The 19,595-nt window shown below is 39.0% G+C and overlaps 1 protein-coding gene across 1 annotated transcript; it reads left to right on the forward strand.

Annotated features, from left to right (window-relative positions):
- The first annotated feature begins 729 nt into the window (after positions 1 to 729).
- prkacab (protein kinase, cAMP-dependent, catalytic, alpha, genome duplicate b) lies at positions 730 to 18,617 on the forward strand. The gene is made up of 11 exons (XM_026170267.2): positions 730 to 1,378; positions 2,809 to 2,870; positions 4,572 to 4,700; positions 8,494 to 8,592; positions 9,858 to 9,940; positions 10,439 to 10,565; positions 11,076 to 11,171; positions 13,512 to 13,634; positions 18,018 to 18,077; positions 18,172 to 18,276; positions 18,364 to 18,617. The coding sequence occupies exons 1-11, from the start codon at positions 1,333 to 1,335 to the stop codon at positions 18,487 to 18,489; spliced, it is 1,056 nt and encodes a 351-aa protein (XP_026026052.1). The 5' UTR covers positions 730 to 1,332; the 3' UTR covers positions 18,490 to 18,617.
- Positions 18,618 to 19,595: the final 978 nt, after the last annotated feature.

Consider the following 19,595-nt stretch of genomic DNA (forward strand, 5'->3'; position numbering starts at 1 on the left):
TGAAATTAGATATTCAGATGCAAATCCATGTGAAACCGAGCCTTTTGAAGGTCCCGTTCATAAAAGGACTCTCGGTCATATGCTAGGCTAAGCCTGCAGGTGTTCTAGGTGCTGGGGTGGATGTGCTGTGTTGAAGGAGGCTGTTGGAGGGTTTCGGTGACTGTAAAATATTCAGAGAGACGGTATCTCTCTGAGTGTTTAGAAAGACCGTCTTGTTTCCTAATATTATTTCTCACTAAATACACTCATCATTTAACGCACGACGGTCTGCGAAATGTTTAGAAGTCCTGCCAGCCCGACCGCGCCGCGCGTGCGTTAAATTCTGACCAACATTTCTAAAAATAGCTCGCGGTTGACGTCACTTGGCCAAACGTGTATCAGTCGCTTGGTGGCGGTGGGAGTGGGGGGCTGAAGAGGGGTTTTTTTTCTACCTGCCAATCGTTACTCAGAGCCAATGGACATCTTCACATTCGCCGAGATTCCCACGGTTCGCCCTCATCTAGCCAATGGAGGACGGAAACCAGGAAAAGTGGGCGGGTATGTCGTCGGGAGGAAAATAATCGGTGACGTTCCCCTCACTCGCTTTGTGTAGGGCGGTAGGATGGTGCTGCTCTTGATGGATTGCGAAGAGCCAATCAGTGCCTTCCGTGGGATACCGGCATACATAGGTTGCCAATCCGCGGGCTGGTTGCAGCTGTCAATCAAAAACCGGTTCTGGCTAGTAGGCGGGACGTTCAGTCGACTGTAGTTCCGTCATCTCGCTCGTCTCCGAGGCTACGGGGGGCCAATGTTGATTTGGGTGAATTCCCGTCGTCGTCGGACCCCGCCGAGGTTTAATTTTTAAAAGCTGGGTTTGGTAACAAAAAGTGGCGGCTCTTGGGCTGAGAATATCGCGTCCCCGCCTCTGGTGTCGTTTTTCTTTAGGCTGGGGAGAGGTGGGGAGCCGGGGGGGCTCGTTCGGCGGGGGCTGCAAGGAGGGACAGGCGAAGACTGGATCCTCCGTGTTCAGGCCATCTGCGCCGAGCTCGGCCTTACGGTCCAGTGAAGCCCCAACGACCGAGATACCTCAAAGGTATCCTCCCCGTGGATTTGAACTGTATATCAATTGCCGGTTGCTGATGACTGAGGAGTGAGTGAGCCCGCTTTACCATCTCGTCTCGCCCTGGCACCGCATCAGCAGCTGCCAGGCTATTAAAGACCAAGACCTCGGAGTTAACGCTTGGTGCTTTTGGATTTAGAAAATACCGAACAGACCTAATCGAGATTAGATCGGCTTGAGAAGGCTGCAGGGCGGCCAAAAAGCCACGGATCGCCCGTTGACAGGTTGTCATCATGGGCAACGCGCCCACGGCCAGGAAGGGCAGCGAGATGGAAAGCGGTGGGTACCGTCGCCTGTACGCTACACATAACACATTGCTCTGTTCCAGACTCACGAAATCACCAGAGACGGTGTGACACAGCGGCTATGTTAGCTTCAGTTAACATTCCATGCAGCGGCCTATTTCTGCTGTCTGATTTAAAAAGATCCACTCATCCTGCTCAGTCCTTAAATAAGCCTGTGTCAGAATAGCTTTCAAGAACCCAAATTAGGCAGCTACATTTCAATTAACTAACCTCATAATATAGAGACAGATGAATAGGTGCTCGGTAGTAGTATTCCGCTTTGAACAGAGCTTTTTCTTTGGATTCAGTTGATGCTGCTTTATAATAAAGCAGGTGGTAGTGCCGTTTCCATAGCCAAATCACTTCACGAGGTGCAAAACAACCAACAGCTATTGTAAGCTGCAAGAATCTTGGCAACTTCACATCCTCTTGTACTCAAATCTTGGCGAGATCACAACAAGCTATGTGTCAGATATTTCCCAAACGCACAGTGCCTGTTGTCTCTGGAAAGAGATGCTGCTGAAAGTGTGGGGGCTATTTTGTTTGGTGAACCCCCTTAAGGTTTGCAGATTGACACTGAGTTAGTCTGATTGTCTGCTGTACTGTAAGTCCAAATATAGAAGGATGAGTGTGCTCATGTCTGGGGTTATACTTTTGTGTTTGTTTTTAAATTCATCATTTTTGAAATAGCAATTTACTAGGAAATGATATGTAAAGGTTTATTTAGTTATGTATGTGTCACAAACTGGAGTAAATCTGAATACTGTGATGGATTTCTTTTTAAGAAAATCAAAGAAACAGTTATTCCAAAAGGCTTAAATGCTTGACATTTAAATCAAGACATCTAAGTATATGACATAGCTACTTGGTATAAATGCATACCGGTCACTGAGCAGCTGACACTTTTAGTGAAGGTGAGAAGGGAAAGTGTTGATAGTTAATACCGGTAGGTCAACAAGTGTTTTGAAATGTGTCCTGGGATTTAAGCTTTTAAATGAGTATACTTGTTCATGAGATTTCAAGTTCAGGTATTTTTTTTGCACTTGAGAATATTCTGCATGTAGTTTTCAGACTATCAGCCATCTGGACTAATTGCTGTACATTTAGAAAAATCCCAACAGCCTGAATTACCTTACAGACAGATAAGACGATCAGTTTACGTCTCAAAACTTTCTACACACTGACAAATCATCCATGTAGCCACTGGGTCTTTGTGAGTAATAGTTATGAGCAGGTGGTTTTACGATGGATATGAATAAAATTTGATTTAATTAACAATTTTTAGTCAGACTCTGTGCTGTTGACTTCAGACAATAAAGTAGGTGTTCTGTTTCTTTATTTTGATGTTTTTTCACTTTCTGTATACACACAGATGCCCCACTAAAGCCTTTCTTATGTAAACACTGGTGTGTGTTTTTTCCACAGTCAAGGAATTCCTTGCTAAAGCCAAAGAGGACTTCCTCAAAAAGTGGGAGAATCCTGCACAGGTTAGTGTGTGTACTAAGTCTGCCCACTAAGCTTCAGAAGTATGATACACAGGATTTATTGTTTGTACTTTAATCCTAACTTTGTTTGCATGTTAGAAAAACAGAATTTTCACTCCCAATTCTGTATGGCCAAAGAAATATATACATTACTTCTGTGTGGGCTGCTGTTTTTGAAAATGCCAATCATAGCTACTGAAATTTCACTTGTTTCATGTCTTTATTGTTTATTTGTTCAGTATTACCAGCTATCACTTTATGCAAATCACTGAAAATTATAATTTTAATATATACAGATGGCGGTATAAATACATTTGTTTGTAAATAGCATCAGTTTTATTATTTATTGGCTATTGGTTAGTGATGATGCTACTGTCTGACTGTTTTTAAAATGCAAGTTACTGTTTCAAGTAAACTGTGACATAAAACAACTCCATATGTTTTGTAATATTTAATGCTGCAAATTTATATTCAGTATACATATTTCATATTGTATGCAGTATGAGTAAGAAAGTTAGAAAATATCCCCAGGGCAATGTCAACTGTATCAACCCTAAAGCTGTGTGTGTGTGTGTGTGTGTGTGTGTGTGTTGTTGTTGTTGTTGTTGTTTTTTTTAATTCACTTGTTTTAGATCACCTAATATTCTTCATAGACATTAATTAAACCATTAAATATACATAAATCTGTATCAACATTGTTTTAATTTATACTGTATATAATTTTCTCCGTATGTTTTGGGACACTGGCTTATTTTTTTTTTTTGTATTTATTTAAGCTTATTGAAGCTAAATGATGAATTTGGGGTTAAAAAATATACTGAATTTTTATTCAGTTTTATTTATTATTTTCAGATTGTCAAATGAACAAATTAACACAATGATAAAAGGGCCCATTGCAATACTGTAATACTGAGCAAAGCTCACCAGTACTGCATTTTTTTTAAATGGATCTCAAGGATAGCTTGTTTCACTTGAAATGAGAGCTCTTTCAAACACATGTTGTGGGTTCATAGCTCCCAAATGCATGTACCACACTTGAAATCATCTTCAAAACGTTTTTATTTTTTATTCTACTTCGGAAGAAGTAATGAAGAAACAACCCACAGCTGTCAGTGAAACGGGTTATGTAGCAATGATCCAATTACACTTGAGCAGCTCAAACTATGGCACTGGGTATAAAAATTGCAGTGAAGGCAATATTTTTGTTTTGACTTTTGAGATAAAGCTGAATATCTAAGCCTAAACCAATATTTATCACATATGTATGCAAAACCGTCTATGACAGTATCTAAAAATATATGAGTGTTAAGCATGATTTGATTCTATGTAGGAAAACATCAATTATTTATGATAAATAAGTTTCTGGGACCATCTGAGCCTGAGAAACAGTTCAGGTACCACAAACATGAGTAAAAGTTTTTTCTTTATTGTTCTTCAAATTTACACTGTATCCTGTATGCACATGTGTATTACTTTCTATTAAGAAATTATAAACCATACATACCAAATATATTAATTTATATATATTATCTATTGCATATTTGTTTATGACATGTGCAAAGAATATATACCATGAAAATACAAGAATTAGTGATAAATGTGAGCACACGAGTAGCTGAAAATAAAAACTCGCTACCAGCAACATGACCCTAAATATCCCATTTTCACAAAAATCAGCTAACCGTTTTTGTTTTGTCTGTTCAGAACACTGCTTGCCTGGAGCAGTTTGAGAGGTTGAAAACCCTGGGCACGGGCTCATTTGGTCGTGTTATGCTGGTGAAGCACAGAGAAACGGGACAACATTATGCGATGAAGATCCTCAACAAGCAGAAGGTCAGTCTGGGTCAGGGGTCACCAGAATCACAGAGGGATTGGGGTGTTTAAATGCGCTCCCATCCATTTTTTAGTTAGTCTTCCCACAGAAAACAGAAATGTAATTGATGTGAATACTGCACTCGGAAGATTTTATTCTTTTATGCATTTTGTTAAAGGCCCTTCAAATACAGGTGAAATTATTATCTGAACCCACTTGTGCTGAAATCAGGGATTAGTTACAGTCACAGAGCAGAGGTTGTCTTTACGTGGATAACACCAGAGTAATTTTAATATTCAGTTAAAATAAATCTTTGACTTAATCTGTGAATAAGATGATAATTAATCCACAATATAATTATATTATGGCTTAAAGTGTGTGAATGTGTGTGTGAATGGGTGGATGATTGTGTATAGTGTAAAGCGCTTTGGGGTCCTTAGGACCAAGTAAAGTGCTATACAAATACAGACCATTTACCATTTAATTATCATCTTATTGATAAAACACTGAGATTGGGATTTTAGCAAGATCAAAATCAGAATGAATATCTATATCTATCTATCTGTCATGCTGTACTAAAGTACTGGCAAAATAATTTTTACATCAGTAGGGACATGAAGGTAATCCATGAATTTACAGTCTTCTGCAAGTACTACTGACAGAACACATGCCTGAGAGAGTGAGAGAATGAATGTACATGAACACGATGGTGTTGTTTTGCTATGGCTGTTTTCACAAAAAAGTCTATGTTGCACTTGTTTCAGGGAGGTGGGCATTATACTTTTATTTATTTATTGCCTCTGCATACATAGCACCATATTGTTGTACTGAAAATTAACTTTAGTAAACAATTTAGATGGAGTTTTTGGTCCACAGGGTCATCTCCCAGGGTAAACCCAATACTTTCACAGAAGCTAAACTACCATCGCATCTATCTAAGACAGACCAAATCACTTCAAGGACATAGGGTCCCCAAACCATTTTAAAAATAGCCTCTGGCCCCACACAAGCCATTTTTGCACATGCAAATAGGGCAATGCGATGAAATAACTCCCTCAGTTTTCAGAGAACTGGGGTTACCCTGGTAAACAAACATTGCCTTTTAAGCTTTACTTGGTATCGCACTATTGGAAATGTAGCTCACTCCCAAATTGCATGCTCTCCTGCCAATAGCACCTCGAAGGCCGACACCTCACACCAACCCCAACGTTCAGCTAGCAGGCCTCATTAAGGCCTGAGCATGCAAGTGAGGACGCAGTTACATCAGAACAGTACAAATTAAAAAATGTGTGGAAGCCCAACTAGCAATAACAAAGATGTAATCCACAGAAACACCCTTAACAAGGCCCCACAAGGAAGCCATTTCTCTGGTAGAATGTGGATGCTGGTGAATGCTGGTTGCACTGGTAATCATGCCATCACTATAGCCTCCACCATCTAGTGTCACAGCCCTAATGAAAAGCTAAGCTAGATTCCCTAAACCTCGGCACAAAGGGAAGGGACTGCAAACAGGAACTATGGCAAGATACCAAAAAATCCCTGAAGGCCTAAACTTGCCTTTGTGCCTCAGTTTAGAAAATTGCCATCAGCTCTTGCTAATTTATATGAGTCTCTGGGGCCAGGTACCTCTGACAGCCCTCCCCTCAAAAACAGCCTTCTAACCTTTCAATCAAGCATCTGTTTCCTCATAACCACCATACATAAGAGGACACTGGTTATGAACAATTTTGGGTCACTCCAGTGAGACATAGCTACCAGATATTTAGAGAAATTGTGACTGGGACTCAGATGACATCTCATATCCATCTGCAGAGAGGACACCTCCTGGGACACTGGCTATTACATGCTTGCATATCATATATATATATAAGCGTGACCTTATGGGGAAGATGGAAAATGGCCACAATGCCTGGATAGGAGGGAAAATGACATCCTCCTCATCGTCATCATTATCATCAGAAGATACTTTTTAACTCATCCTCATCTTCTTCCTCCTTGGAGTTGAGGAGCTGATTAAAAAAGGAGTAAGTTCAGCCTTGGGGTCTTTGATCATATCCCCCCAGCAAGTGCAACCTGAGCTGGGTATGTTGCTCAGCTTCGCTGCAGTGTCAGAAAGACAGGGATCGGCTTTTGCGGCCCTGGGCACTTGCAAATGCGACTCCAGGATTCTGTCTGCCCATGTGACGCCTTTGCATGTTTGACACCCACATAAGTGATTCAGAGGGGTTAGGGACGTTGCAAAAGCAACGTCCCTAACCTTGCTACCACTACCATTTACCACTACCAGAGAATGCAGTGGCACCCATAGGCACCAATTTTCAGCTTGGACAGCTAGCAAATAGCTATACAAGCACAAGCTCACTTGATGTGCTGACTTGATAAGGTGCTGACTTGATAAGGTGCAGAATTGCAACAACACGACGACTGCTTACTAGAAAAATATACTGACATAATTAAAATATAATTAAATAAAATATTTATGTTAGTAATCCTGAAACCAGAAACGTTCAGGGAATACCTTTCACAACTGGATCTGTAAACTGTTAAGTGGATAACCTTGGTCCAGGATCACTGGTTAAGCTCTAATGATCTTCACAGGGAAGAAGGCAAGAATGCCTGGTGTGAGGCCAGGGCCTATTATAAAGGGGGTCGGGCGAGCCTGTGTCCTTGAAGTGATTGGTCTGTTACAGATGGAAGTGGTGGAAGTGGAGTATCTGTGATTGGTCTCGCCAGAGAGGCCCAAGTGGCATACCAAGTGAGGTTTAAAAGAGAATACTATTTTAACCAGGTGCTGCCACCCTACCGATGCAGCCTTGTTGTAACTGGTGATGTAGAATATGTTCATAAGTCTTCCCAGCCAAAAATCTGCCACAAACTCTTGTTTCCTGTTAAATTTTGCACTATCCGCCTTGCAACCTCCTTTCATCTAAACTACTTCTAACTCTAAGCTGATTTCCCATGAAACCCCAACACGTTTCATAGTTATTTTAAAGTTCAAAGACATGGCACAATAGCACACTGGCCTATAGTCTTAATTATGGAGGAAAATCTTGAGAATACGGACTTCAGGTTGTTTTCGTAAATGCCACAGATGTCTTGCTGTACCTGGAGTGTCTGTTTGTTAAAGTTACACAATTTTGGAGACAGTAATACTACTGTCTTTTCATAAAGAAGTAATGTAATAAGTAAGAGTCTTTTTATCATTTGGTGAGCAGCTGAGATATGATTTTGAATGTCAGCAGAAGGGTACAGTGAAAGAAGTTTGTTGGAGGTGTGCAGTCTTTTGCCTGCAGCGCTTCATCTTACAGCTCACTCTGGCTGTTGCTTCTTGTTCCATTACTTTCTGCAGTATCTCAAACTGATCTGCTGTCAAAGAAATATGTCAGTTATATTGTTTTGTTGATCCATTTTTAATGAATGATAACAGTAACAAACACAATGCATTTCCAGCTGATACTTCATAATAAAAGCAAGCTCATTTTTCAAAAGTTAAATGGTTTTAATGGGAAGATGCAGCAGTAGGAAATGTTCGGTTTTCATTATCAGTAACTTAATACAGCATTTTTTCCAGTAATGGTGCCACAGACACCCATGTTATAATCCTCCAATTGCAAAAACACTCAAATATTGTGATGATTGGGCCATAGGCAGCATATTACTTCAACCTGTGAGAGATGTCTTAACAGATATGTATTTAAATGAAAATTGCTAGTTTCATATTTGCCTTAAATTTCACACTCTTGTCTTACTGGGTAAAATGTCTCTCTCTCACTCTCTCTCTCCTTCTTCTTTCTGTCTCTCTCTGCCTTTCAGGTGGTCAAGCTCAAGCAGATAGAGCACACTCTAAATGAGAAGAGGATTCTTCAGGCTGTCAGCTTCCCTTTTCTGGTGCGGTTAGAGTACTCATTCAAGGTATGGATTATTTTAGGTGTGTGAGAGCACACATGCCTGTGGTTGTTTGATGACAGCGAGTGACTGCTTAATTTCTCACACAATTAAAATAACAATAAAAGAACTCTTTAGCAAAGTTTCGCATATTAATTCATTAAAAAGCCACAGACAAATGTTATGATCCATTCGAAGCTGTTTCTTAGCTGCCTGATTAATATATATCCATCTTTGTGCTGGTCTCAACCAACTCCTGAAGTTACTAACTTGCCACTAAATACTATTTTCAACTGCTAGTTGTTACTTTGGTCACTGCTGGCAATGGTCAGTGCTTTATTTAACATGTGTTATGCATACCTGTACTTAAAATGATTCTGAAACAATAATAAGCAAAAAATGGCTAAAATTTGTTACAGATCCGATGATGGTTTGGTTACTCACACACAAATTAGTTAATTCAAAAAATAATTTGCTTTATTTATTCAAACTATGAACTAAGTGGTCACATTAAGTCTGCATGTTTTTAAAGACCTCTTGGAAGTGTTTACAAGTATCTTTGGCCAGCAGATGAGAAGCCTATTTGTAATATTTTTGAAAATTGAGCACCAACTCTGATTGTTTTAATGATTAAAATTAAATAATTTATAGTGCATTAATCTTTCAGTCTACTACCCCTTCCATCACCACTGTCAGTCCTGTTGAGTTGTATGTAAGTACATGGTGAAGTTGGCTTTAGATGTCACATGAGCGTGTGACATGGACGTGCACAGACTAATCCTGCTGATGGCTATACTCCAATTAATGCCTTATTCAGGTTAAGCTGTTTAGATGCACCTGGAAAGCCAGGGATTGACTATCCTAGACACCTTAAATAAACCTATTAACAGAATATTCCAGTCCACGTGTGTTGTCCTACACACAGGAGGAAGAGTCAACAAGAACAAAACATACGCAGTGTGATTTGTGTTAGTCGGTTACACTACTTATATCTTGCAAAACTGTGATATAAACAACACACAATATACAAACCAGGCCTTCAGTAATGTTCCTGGGTTAAAGTACTTTATTATTTATATGGCAATACTATAAATAATAGTCAGTTAATGCTAACTAGCAAAATACCAGCTAGATTAAACAATTTGGTAACTGGTGAAATTGCTCTTCTCTTTTTTAGCTCACGTAATTGAGTTTTAACTCCTGTATATGTGTGTACCTGAAGTGCATCCATACATGGGCATGCTTTTGTGTGTTTGTGTGAGTGCCACTAACCTTCGTCCTCCTTTCTGCAGGACAACACTAACCTCTACATGGTGATGGAGTATGTGCCAGGTGGCGAGATGTTTTCCCATCTACGGAGAATTGGCAGATTTAGGTCAGTGTTTGAATAAAGTTTATATCCAGAAGCATTTTGTGGATTGCTACAAGAGTAAACAGTGGACTTTGAAAGCATTTCTGTTATCTTGTATTCTACATAGGCACAAAGCACAACAACTCTAGAAAAGTTTGGATACTGTGTCGCAATATAAGATTTAAAAACCTTTTTTCCCCAGAAGAATTATTATACTATCCATGTCTAGAGTTACATGACATTATAACTTAATTAACAGCTTAATCCAAAGTTGCAAGATGATCTGGCTTATCCCAAAGCAGCAAACAAATGTCATGCTATTTCAGATTATAGTATAATGTAGAGTATTGCTTGCCTACATCTTTTCCATGTATTAATTCCCATTCAGTATTCTTTCTTCTATCATGTCTCCTAACCTACGGCAGTATTTTCAGCTCTTCTCATCTCTATGCTAGACTCAAGTCATCTCTGCTATTCGATCACCAAACAGATCCCCTTTTGTCTCGTTGTGTTTATGTGCAGTGAGCCTCACGCTCGGTTTTACGCTGCTCAAATCGTTCTGACCTTTGAGTATCTCCATGCTTTGGACCTGATCTACAGAGACCTGAAACCTGAAAACCTGCTCATAGACCAACAGGGCTACATACAGGTAACAAACTTACTGTTAATTATTTATCCTTCACAGACCGTGCTGATGAATTTGTGTTCCATATTTATTATGTCTGCAACTGACAGTAATTTTTTTAGCACACATTAATCCATCTGTTTTATTCCATTTATCTAACATCTTTTTACTTAAATATTTTAAAACTATCATCACAGTAAGAGTTTTCTAGAGCTCAAAATTAGAATATTTTATGCCACGTACAGCTCAACAGATATGAGGACATTTATTTTCAGTGTGAGATTCGTTAACCTTACAAAGGTGTTCTTCACTCTGGAATCGTCTCTGTGTGCTGGTGTACCACCCTCTAGTGGCGAACTGTTGCATAACAGCTGGTGACAATTTCCCTTGATGCGGCTGTTTTTAGTGCCTCTCTTTCTTGCTGCCTTTCATGTGGTGTTACTTAGCCTATTTGAATTTTTTTTTTTTCTTTTTTTTTTTTATTCTTTTTTTTTTTACTCACTGTCGTTGTCATTGTTCTTTGTCCCCTCTTAGGTTACAGATTTTGGCTTTGCCAAACGTGTGAAGGGCCGGACCTGGACACTGTGTGGCACCCCAGAATATCTGGCTCCAGAGATCATTCTCAGCAAGGTGCGCTTGGCAGCCAGCTGAACTAACTTTAAGCTTGGGGTAGAGGCTTCTTCGTTTTTTAAGGCTAGGATTATATTCACTTGTGGATAGCTGTAGGTACCTCATAGGAAAGATTGTTTCTATTATACATTTTTACAGTTTGCTTGGAGTCCAACTGGAAGACAAATGCATAACTGTTGGTTTTTCTTTCAGGACAAGTCCTAAAAATCATGTGATAATATGTGAAGGTCCAATAGCTTACTTTGCTTATTTGCAAACTATAATACCAGCGTTACACCCCTGTGAATTTAAAGCTGATCACACGAATAATCTGCAGTAATATACAGTCATATAAATAATCCTAGCAGGACATGTTTTAGCAGTACTTTTGACAAGCAAATTGCGGTTCACTCTACATGTGCATATACGCTTTAAGATACTGGGAGCATTGTGACACAAAAACATGCCCATCTGTCTGTATCAGTCCCATCCCAGATGCTCTATGAATGTGTGTGCACACAGATGAGAAGTTGTGTACACCTGAGTAGAGAACACACAGGTCTCTTCAGTGTTTGACATATGTTAGCAAAACACTGATGACAAAACTCATTAAGAATATTGTTGTTTGCACAGACTGGCAGCATCCTCATTAGGTGCCAGGCTTTGGGAAGCTTACGTGCCAGCAACTTTAAAATTGTGCAATAAGTATTAAAAGAACATTTGAAGTGCTGCAGTTTGTATATATATAGACATTTATGGGCTTTGTAACCCTGGTGGGTTGTGATCTATAGACTCTGTGAGTGACAAGCAGGTTCAAGTTTCTCTTTCTTAAACACCAAAATGATGGGAGAGTATTTTCACTGTGCTCTCTGTAGCTCAGGTCACTGGAAGACTGCCACATTCACATTCCTCATTTTTTTTCCCAACAGTTGAAGGTAGGATCAAAAATTGCTGTCAGAGATGGGTGGAGGCTTTAAATAAGCAACTTTTAAATGTTACACAAATAATTATATAAAGTAGTTCATCCAAATGGTGTTGAATGGTAGTGCCCAATATTATAAACAATACTAAATAATGTGGCTAAACTTTTAATTCCAATAAATCCAAACTATAATGTAAGTGAGGTTTCCGCTAAATGACTGAATGACTTACAAATAAATGTTTACAATCAGACAGGAAAAGTCATTAAAGCAATTATTAAATCCAGTGTATATAATAAAATGTACCACAAGTCACCAAATTTAGTCTTAACAGACAAGCTTTTTGTCTCAAAGGCATCCCAAGATACTCCTCACAACAAGAAGTGAACATATCATTATCGAAAACTGACATATCATTATTAAAATGGAGCTATTCTCTTTATTTCATGCTCTGTATTTTTATTTTTTGGGGATTTTATTATTGTAGTTTTGCATGATTCACAGTTCGAGGTAATCATTTGTCTTATTCTGGGACTTGGTGCAGCCCCTCAGTTCCTCCACTGTGACTGAAACAAGTTTTCACTCCTCTCCCTTTGAGGCCACCCTCGCTTTAAGTCAACTCACAAATGAATGATTTGAATAGCAGGTGGGTGGGGCTTATGTGCTCAGGCAAAAGCTGAGTATCTGAGATGACCACTCTTGGTGTCTTTGTCATCATGCAGATCCACAAGCTTAAACAGAGTGCCAGAAACTGGGTGTTGAAAGCTGTCTGAAGCCTTATTATTTTAAAAGTTTGGCTATGCTTAATGTGAACGTCGAACATTGTAGCAGTACATATCTGCACTTTGCATTAGGAAAACATATTGAGTGTAAGATATCTTGGAAAGCTAATATGTAGTTAGATTGGAATAAGGATTGAATAAAATTGAGTCTCTGAGACCATGTATATAGGAATTCATTTGGGACCTCGAGTGTAGTGTGAGTGGACCTTTTAAAGGTTTGGTCCAAGTACTCCAACCATGTGTACTAACTATGATACAGACACGTGTAGACACAAGCTGTCCAGTAACTGACAGTAACTAAGGCTAACAGGCTGTGAATGCATCCTTACTGTGTGCAGCTTTATATAACACTTTATAATCTGGAGATACTGAGTTGACAATTAATTATGTGGAATAAAACAAGCCACTTTATTGATTTGTAATTTTACTGTAAATAACAGACTATCGAGATAGTTCATCATTTATTTTCTGTGGGGTTTTTTTTTTGTCTGGGGAATTGGTGCATTTGTTGATATTAACCGTGTACACAATTCATTACAGACATATGATGAAATATACATTTACTGCATCATTTTATATTTTATCTTAAATTAACTTAATGTTTTTTCTTTCTTCTTCCGTTACTCCATCCTTATCATGCCCCCCGCTACATCCACCAGGGGTATAACAAAGCAGTAGACTGGTGGGCATTGGGTGTACTCGTCTACGAGATGGCAGCAGGGTACCCGCCTTTCTTTGCTGATCAGCCCATTCAGATCTATGAAAAGATTGTTTCAGGGAAGGTGAGTTTGACTGTCTGATTAGCATTTTGTGCTAATATTTAATGCTTTACACAAGAGAACATGACTCATGATGTGATATTAGGTTGTTTTTTTGTTGTAAAAATGTATTTTAGTTTACTTTGTATTTAAATTTCAGTTTTAGGTTAATCCTGAAAGAGTTTTGGGCAATGTTTTTTTCTTTTTTCTTTTTTTTTGTGGTAGAGTGGGTATGGTGTAGTTTCAAAAAATGTGTTTTTACCATAGAAACACGGACCAAGTAGAAGCATCTGTTTTGATCTGTTCAGCCATGTTTTTCCTTTGTTGGTCTCTGAAAATACTCTGTGGTTTGCATTGTATTTGTTCCACCCACATTGTTGTTTCCAGATGTGTAAAAAGCAGCAATTTTTTACGCCATCATATTAGAGAACCTGGCAGTTAGAGCCTTGATCCAGCATAATAAATCTGATCAGGGAGGATGTAAGAGGAGCATATTTCCTTTATTTATTTCTTGTATATTTATAAGGGGAGTATTGTGATCGTTTCCAGTTCCATAATTTTATATTTGGACTTTAATAGAGTTGTGTTGCATGATTCAGATTCCAAAATAATCCTTATGTATTTTATAACAACCATTGATACAGCACCTCAGTTCATCCACTGTCTGAACTAAGCTATTTTGGCTCTGCCTCCTTTGAAGCCACCCTCTCTTTAATTCATCTTTCCTCTGACTGGCTGTCCACCTCACACAAAGAATTTGAATAGCATCATGTTCACTGTACCTGAGGTAACCATACTGAGACTATCTGCTATCTTTTGACATCATGCAGATCCAAAGTTATGTTCGCTTGTATATGAGTATTTTAGTAAACTTAACTTAACTTAACTTAACTTAACTTAACTGTGTGGTAGTTTGAACCACTGAAAACAGCTTTTGAAAAATACCTTTGAGGGTGAAAATTTTTTAAATCTATATATCTGCATTTATGTGTGGACAAGGAACATTTAGGTTTTTCTCTCGCAACATGAAAGCTGTCCACCTTTATCTCTCCCCATCTTTTTTTATGTCAGACTGTGTGCCTTGTTATTGTTTGTGAGCTTTTTATTGGCCAACATTTCTTCATGGTTGGGTTATATCACCATCTGTTGCTTTAGCATGAAATTGACAGTGTCTAAGATTTTTTTTGCATTTAAATGTGGATGGAAATCAACTTGGATTAAAAAAAAGTACCTGTGTATGTGTGGATGTAGCCCAAACGTGGAAAAAATATTTGAAACTGGGTGGTGAGAGCACTCTGAGCCTTCCCAGCAATTTCCCACCAAGGTCAGACCGTCCAATGGTCAGAGAGATTGCAAAGAACCAACAAGCTACATCTCAGACTCTACAGGTTTAAGTTAACATCTTAAAAATTCAAATTCATGAGATTAAAAATAGAAAAAGACTGAGCAAGTATGACTTTTTGGAAGAGTTGCCAGAGAAAGCCACTTCTTTCTAAAAAGAACAAAGCAGCACAGCTTAGGTTTGCAAAACTGCATCTGAATAAGACTTCTGGGACCCTCATTTACTAATATGTGCATGGAAACATTGGTATACTGCAAAAGAAATGAGGAAAATCAATGTCAAATTTATGACAGGTGCACACTGACCAATTTTTCTTACCACCATGTATATGTTAATAAATCAGCCTCATTCTTAATCAGCTGCTTCGGGGTGAAACATAACTCGGGTGCTGAATAATGTTTAGCCTGAGCTAGTCACTGTGGATCAGTTGATATGAAAAAGACAAACTACAGGAAAAAGAAGAAATTAGGTGGAGGACATGGACCACATGATCTGTCAAACCCAGATAAGAAACGCATGGCAATAAAAACAAAGAAAACAAAAATACGCCTCAAAATTCTCCATCATCTGTGGTATAGTGTCAAAAAAGAGAATATTAGAAGATAAGTTATGACATCAGACAATGATTGAAGTTATGTTTACACATGTTTTATTTTGAGGGGTTTTTATTTATTTATTTAATTGTAATTCTGAGTATATGGGGCCTTACGGTCAACTGTAAATGATGACTGAAAAAAAAAAAATAATAATAATAAGTAGCAGTGGTATAGTAGAAGTAGTAATACTCATTTTAAAGACCTATGTCATGCCCTCATTTGTTCATGCACACAGTCTGAAGGACTTCTAATTATGTAAAATACAAACCTACGAAAACATTGATAAATCTGTGCGTGAAATGTTGTTGTGAGTACAGACTTTTAGACACATAAGAACAAAGCGGACAAGTTTGGCCATACATGCACAGCTACACGTTTGGAGAAAACCAGACACAGCATAATAGCACGTACACCTCAAACCATTAATCAACTCTGTGGAGGGGTGATGTGTTTTATTTTTCTGTTATTGTGTGCTTATTCTACAGGGAGTGCAGAATTATTAGGCAAGTTGTATTTTTGAGGAATAATTTTATTATTGAACAACATCCATGTTCTCAATGAACCCAAAAAACTCATTAATATCAAAGCTGAATGTTTTTGGAAGTAGTTTTTAGTTTGTTTTTAGTTTTAGCTATTTTAGGCAACTTAACAAAAAACAAATATATACCCATTTCAATTATTTATTTTTACCAGTGAAACCAATATAACATCTCCACATTCACAAATATACATTTCTGACATTCAAAAACAAAACAAAAACAAATCAGTGACCAATATAGCCACCTTTCTTTGCAAGGACACTCAAAAGCCTGCCATCCATGGATTCCGTCAGTGTTTTGATCTGTTCACCATCAACATTGCGTGCAGCAGCAACCACAGCCTCCCAGACACTGTTCAGAGAGGTGTACTGTTTTCCCTCCTTGTAAATCTCACATTTGATGATGGACCACAGGTTCTCAATGGGGTTCAGATCAGGTGAACAAGGAGGCCATGTCATTAGTTTTTCTTCTTTTATACCCTTTCTTGCCAGCCACGCTGTGGAGTACTTGGACGCGTGTGATGGAGCATTGTCCTGCATGAAAATCATGTTTTTCTTGAAGGATGCAGACTTCTTCCTGTACCACTGCTTGAAGAAGGTGTCTTCCAGAAACTGGCAGTAGGACTGGGAGTTGAGCTTGACTCCATCCTCAACCCGAAAAGGCCCCACAAGCTCATCTTTGATGATACCAGCCCAAACCAGTACTCCACCTCGCTGGCGTCTGAGTCGGACTGGAGCTCTCTGCCCTTTACCAATCCAGCCACGGGCCCATCCATCTGGCCCATCAAGACTCTCATTTCATCAGTCCATAAAACCTTAGAAAAATCAGTCTTGAGATATTTGTTGGCCCAGTCTTGACGTTTCAGCTTGTGTGTCTTGTTCAGTGGTGGTCGTCTTTCAGCCTTTCTTACCTTGGCCATGTCTCTGAGTATTGCACACCTTGTGCTTTTGGGCACTCCAGTGATGTTGCAGCTCTGAAATATGGCCAAACTGGTGGCAAGTGGCATCTTGGCAGCTGCACGCTTGACTTTTCTCAGTTCATGGGCAGTTATTTTGCGCCTTGGTTTTTCCACACGCTTCTTGCGACCCTGTTGACTATTTTGAATGAAACACTTGATTGTTCGATGATCACGCTTCAGAAGCTTTGCAATTTTGAGACTGCTGCATCCCTCTGCAAGATATCTCACTATTTTTGACTTTTCTGAGCCTGTCAAGTCCTTCTTTTGACCCATTTTGCCAAAGGAAAGGACGTTGCCTAATAATAACACCTGATATAGGGTGTTGATGTCATTAGACCACACCCCTTCTCATTACAGAGATGCACATCACCTAATATGCTTAATTGGTAGTAGGCTTTCGAGCCTATACAGCTTGGAGTAGGACAACATGCATGAAGAGGATGATGTGGACAAAAAACTCATTTGCCTAATAATTTTGCACTCCCTGTAGAGTCAAATGTGACACCATTTTTCCGACAAAGGAAGCTTGGTTGACCAACGAGAAAGTCATCTCACACACACGAGCAAATCTAAAACAGAAGGTTCAACGGCCTAGTCAAAGTCCATACTTAAACCTGATTGAATTACTGTAGCTGGAACTCGAGAGCTGTGCACAAATGCACGCCAGCAAGCTTCAATGAACCGAAGCAACCATTGTAAAGAAGAGTGGGCTAAAAATCCTCCACAACAATGTGAGAAGTCTGGGAAGTCTCTCAAGACAATTACTGGAAGTTATTGCTGGAAAAGGTTCTTCTACAAGCTACTGATTCATATGATGTACTTAGTTTTTCCCAGAACTACATAGAGCCATGTCATTGTATTATAAGAATCTACCAGTGCTTCACTACAGAAGATAACGAACCCGAGAGCCTGAATCTCATCACTACATGAAGTTATCACTGGTTCAATCCTCATTTTGTGCTCTGCCCTTAGGTTCGTTTCCCGTCTCACTTCAGTTCAGACCTGAAAGACCTCCTAAGGAACCTGTTACAGGTGAGAGCAAATACCGCAGGCATTCAGACGTTTAGGTTACATTTATTTTTTCTTTAACGTGACCGTGAGAAAAATATGTTTGTGTTATTTTAAGGTGGATCTCACAAAACGTTATGGAAACCTCAAAAATGGGGTCAATGATATCAAGGGACACAAGTGGTTTGCAACAACTGACTGGATTGCCATTTACCAGAAAAAGGTATGTTTTGGTGAGTGTACTGTGTGGCATGTGAGACTTTTCTTCCCTTCAGTTTGTTTTATAATAGTTTCCTTTATGTGACTTTAGGTGGAAGCTCCCTTCATCCCCAAGTTCAAAGGACCAGGCGACACCAGCAACTTCGACGACTACGAGGAGGAGGAGATTCGCGTCTCCTTCACTGAGAAATGTGCCAAGGAGTTTGCTGAGTTCTAGAGTTAGAGAGCAAGAGAGGAAGAAAGAAGGAAATAGGGAGAGTCAAAGGTAGGCTGGTCAAGTGGGAGACATAAGGAGAAAGTACTGTCTCCTGTCCAATCACAAGCACCAGCTACAAAGAGGAAAAATCGGATAGAGAAGGAAAAAAGAGCAAGGAGACTGATAACCAGCAGTGTTGCCTTTTCTGTTGTGTTTTTGTTGTGTTTTATTTATTATTCTGTCTTATTTATGGATCCCTTTATAATGAAGGTGTGCTTCATGGGTGTTGAGAATCCAACTAATTTGGAGTTGCCTCTACACATTTTCACCCGAGATCTTCCCTTTTCCTTTTCCTTTTTTTAAATCCATCTTTTAGTCATATTCACACCGCAGCAAAGAGAAATCAGCCTGTCTGTGCTGATCTAGTCCAGCCTCTTAGTCATTACATGAAGACTAATGAGTTTTGTGCAAGTTTAGGTCTCAGTCTGGACAAAAGTTTCTTAAATTTTAACCGACAACTGGCTAACATGCTCTTTGTTTTTTTTTAAGCAGGAAGGGCATGTAAGTAGCAGGTTTAATAGGTCTTGCACACATATGTACTTTCAGCTTGGATGACTTTACATTTTGCAGTTTTATCTCAATTTTTCCTTCAGAATTTAAACTTTTACCCTTTCATATCATAGACACACGACATAACTTAAGGCTTGATGGGCCAACAAAAAAAAACAAAAAAAATGAATGCATTGTGTGTGCAAAATAAATTTCATCGAGAGACAGATGATGTTTTAAGGGGAAAAAAAGTCAGTTACGTTTACTGTGTAACTATCCATCTACCGTTCTTATCATTGTTAGAATTAGTGCATATCTACGGTACTCCATTCTAAATGTTATTAGATACTAGTGGCTCCAATGATATCATGTCACGCTAACAAACAAGGAAATACGAGTAAGGGGATGGAATTAACTCGGTTTTTAAGGGTGTTTTAAAGAAACACTGTAACGTAATGGTATCTCAGGTTTGAACATATCACTTAATAGACATTTTATTAACATACAGTGTTAGGATCAGCAGGTAAATCTGTGATATGGATTTGGGAATTTAAAGTTCTGGTTCAAATTAAGAGAAA

This window comes from Astatotilapia calliptera, chromosome 6, assembly GCF_964374335.1.
Source record: "Astatotilapia calliptera chromosome 6, fAstCal68.1, whole genome shotgun sequence".
NCBI classification, from domain to species: domain Eukaryota; kingdom Metazoa; phylum Chordata; class Actinopteri; order Cichliformes; family Cichlidae; genus Astatotilapia; species Astatotilapia calliptera.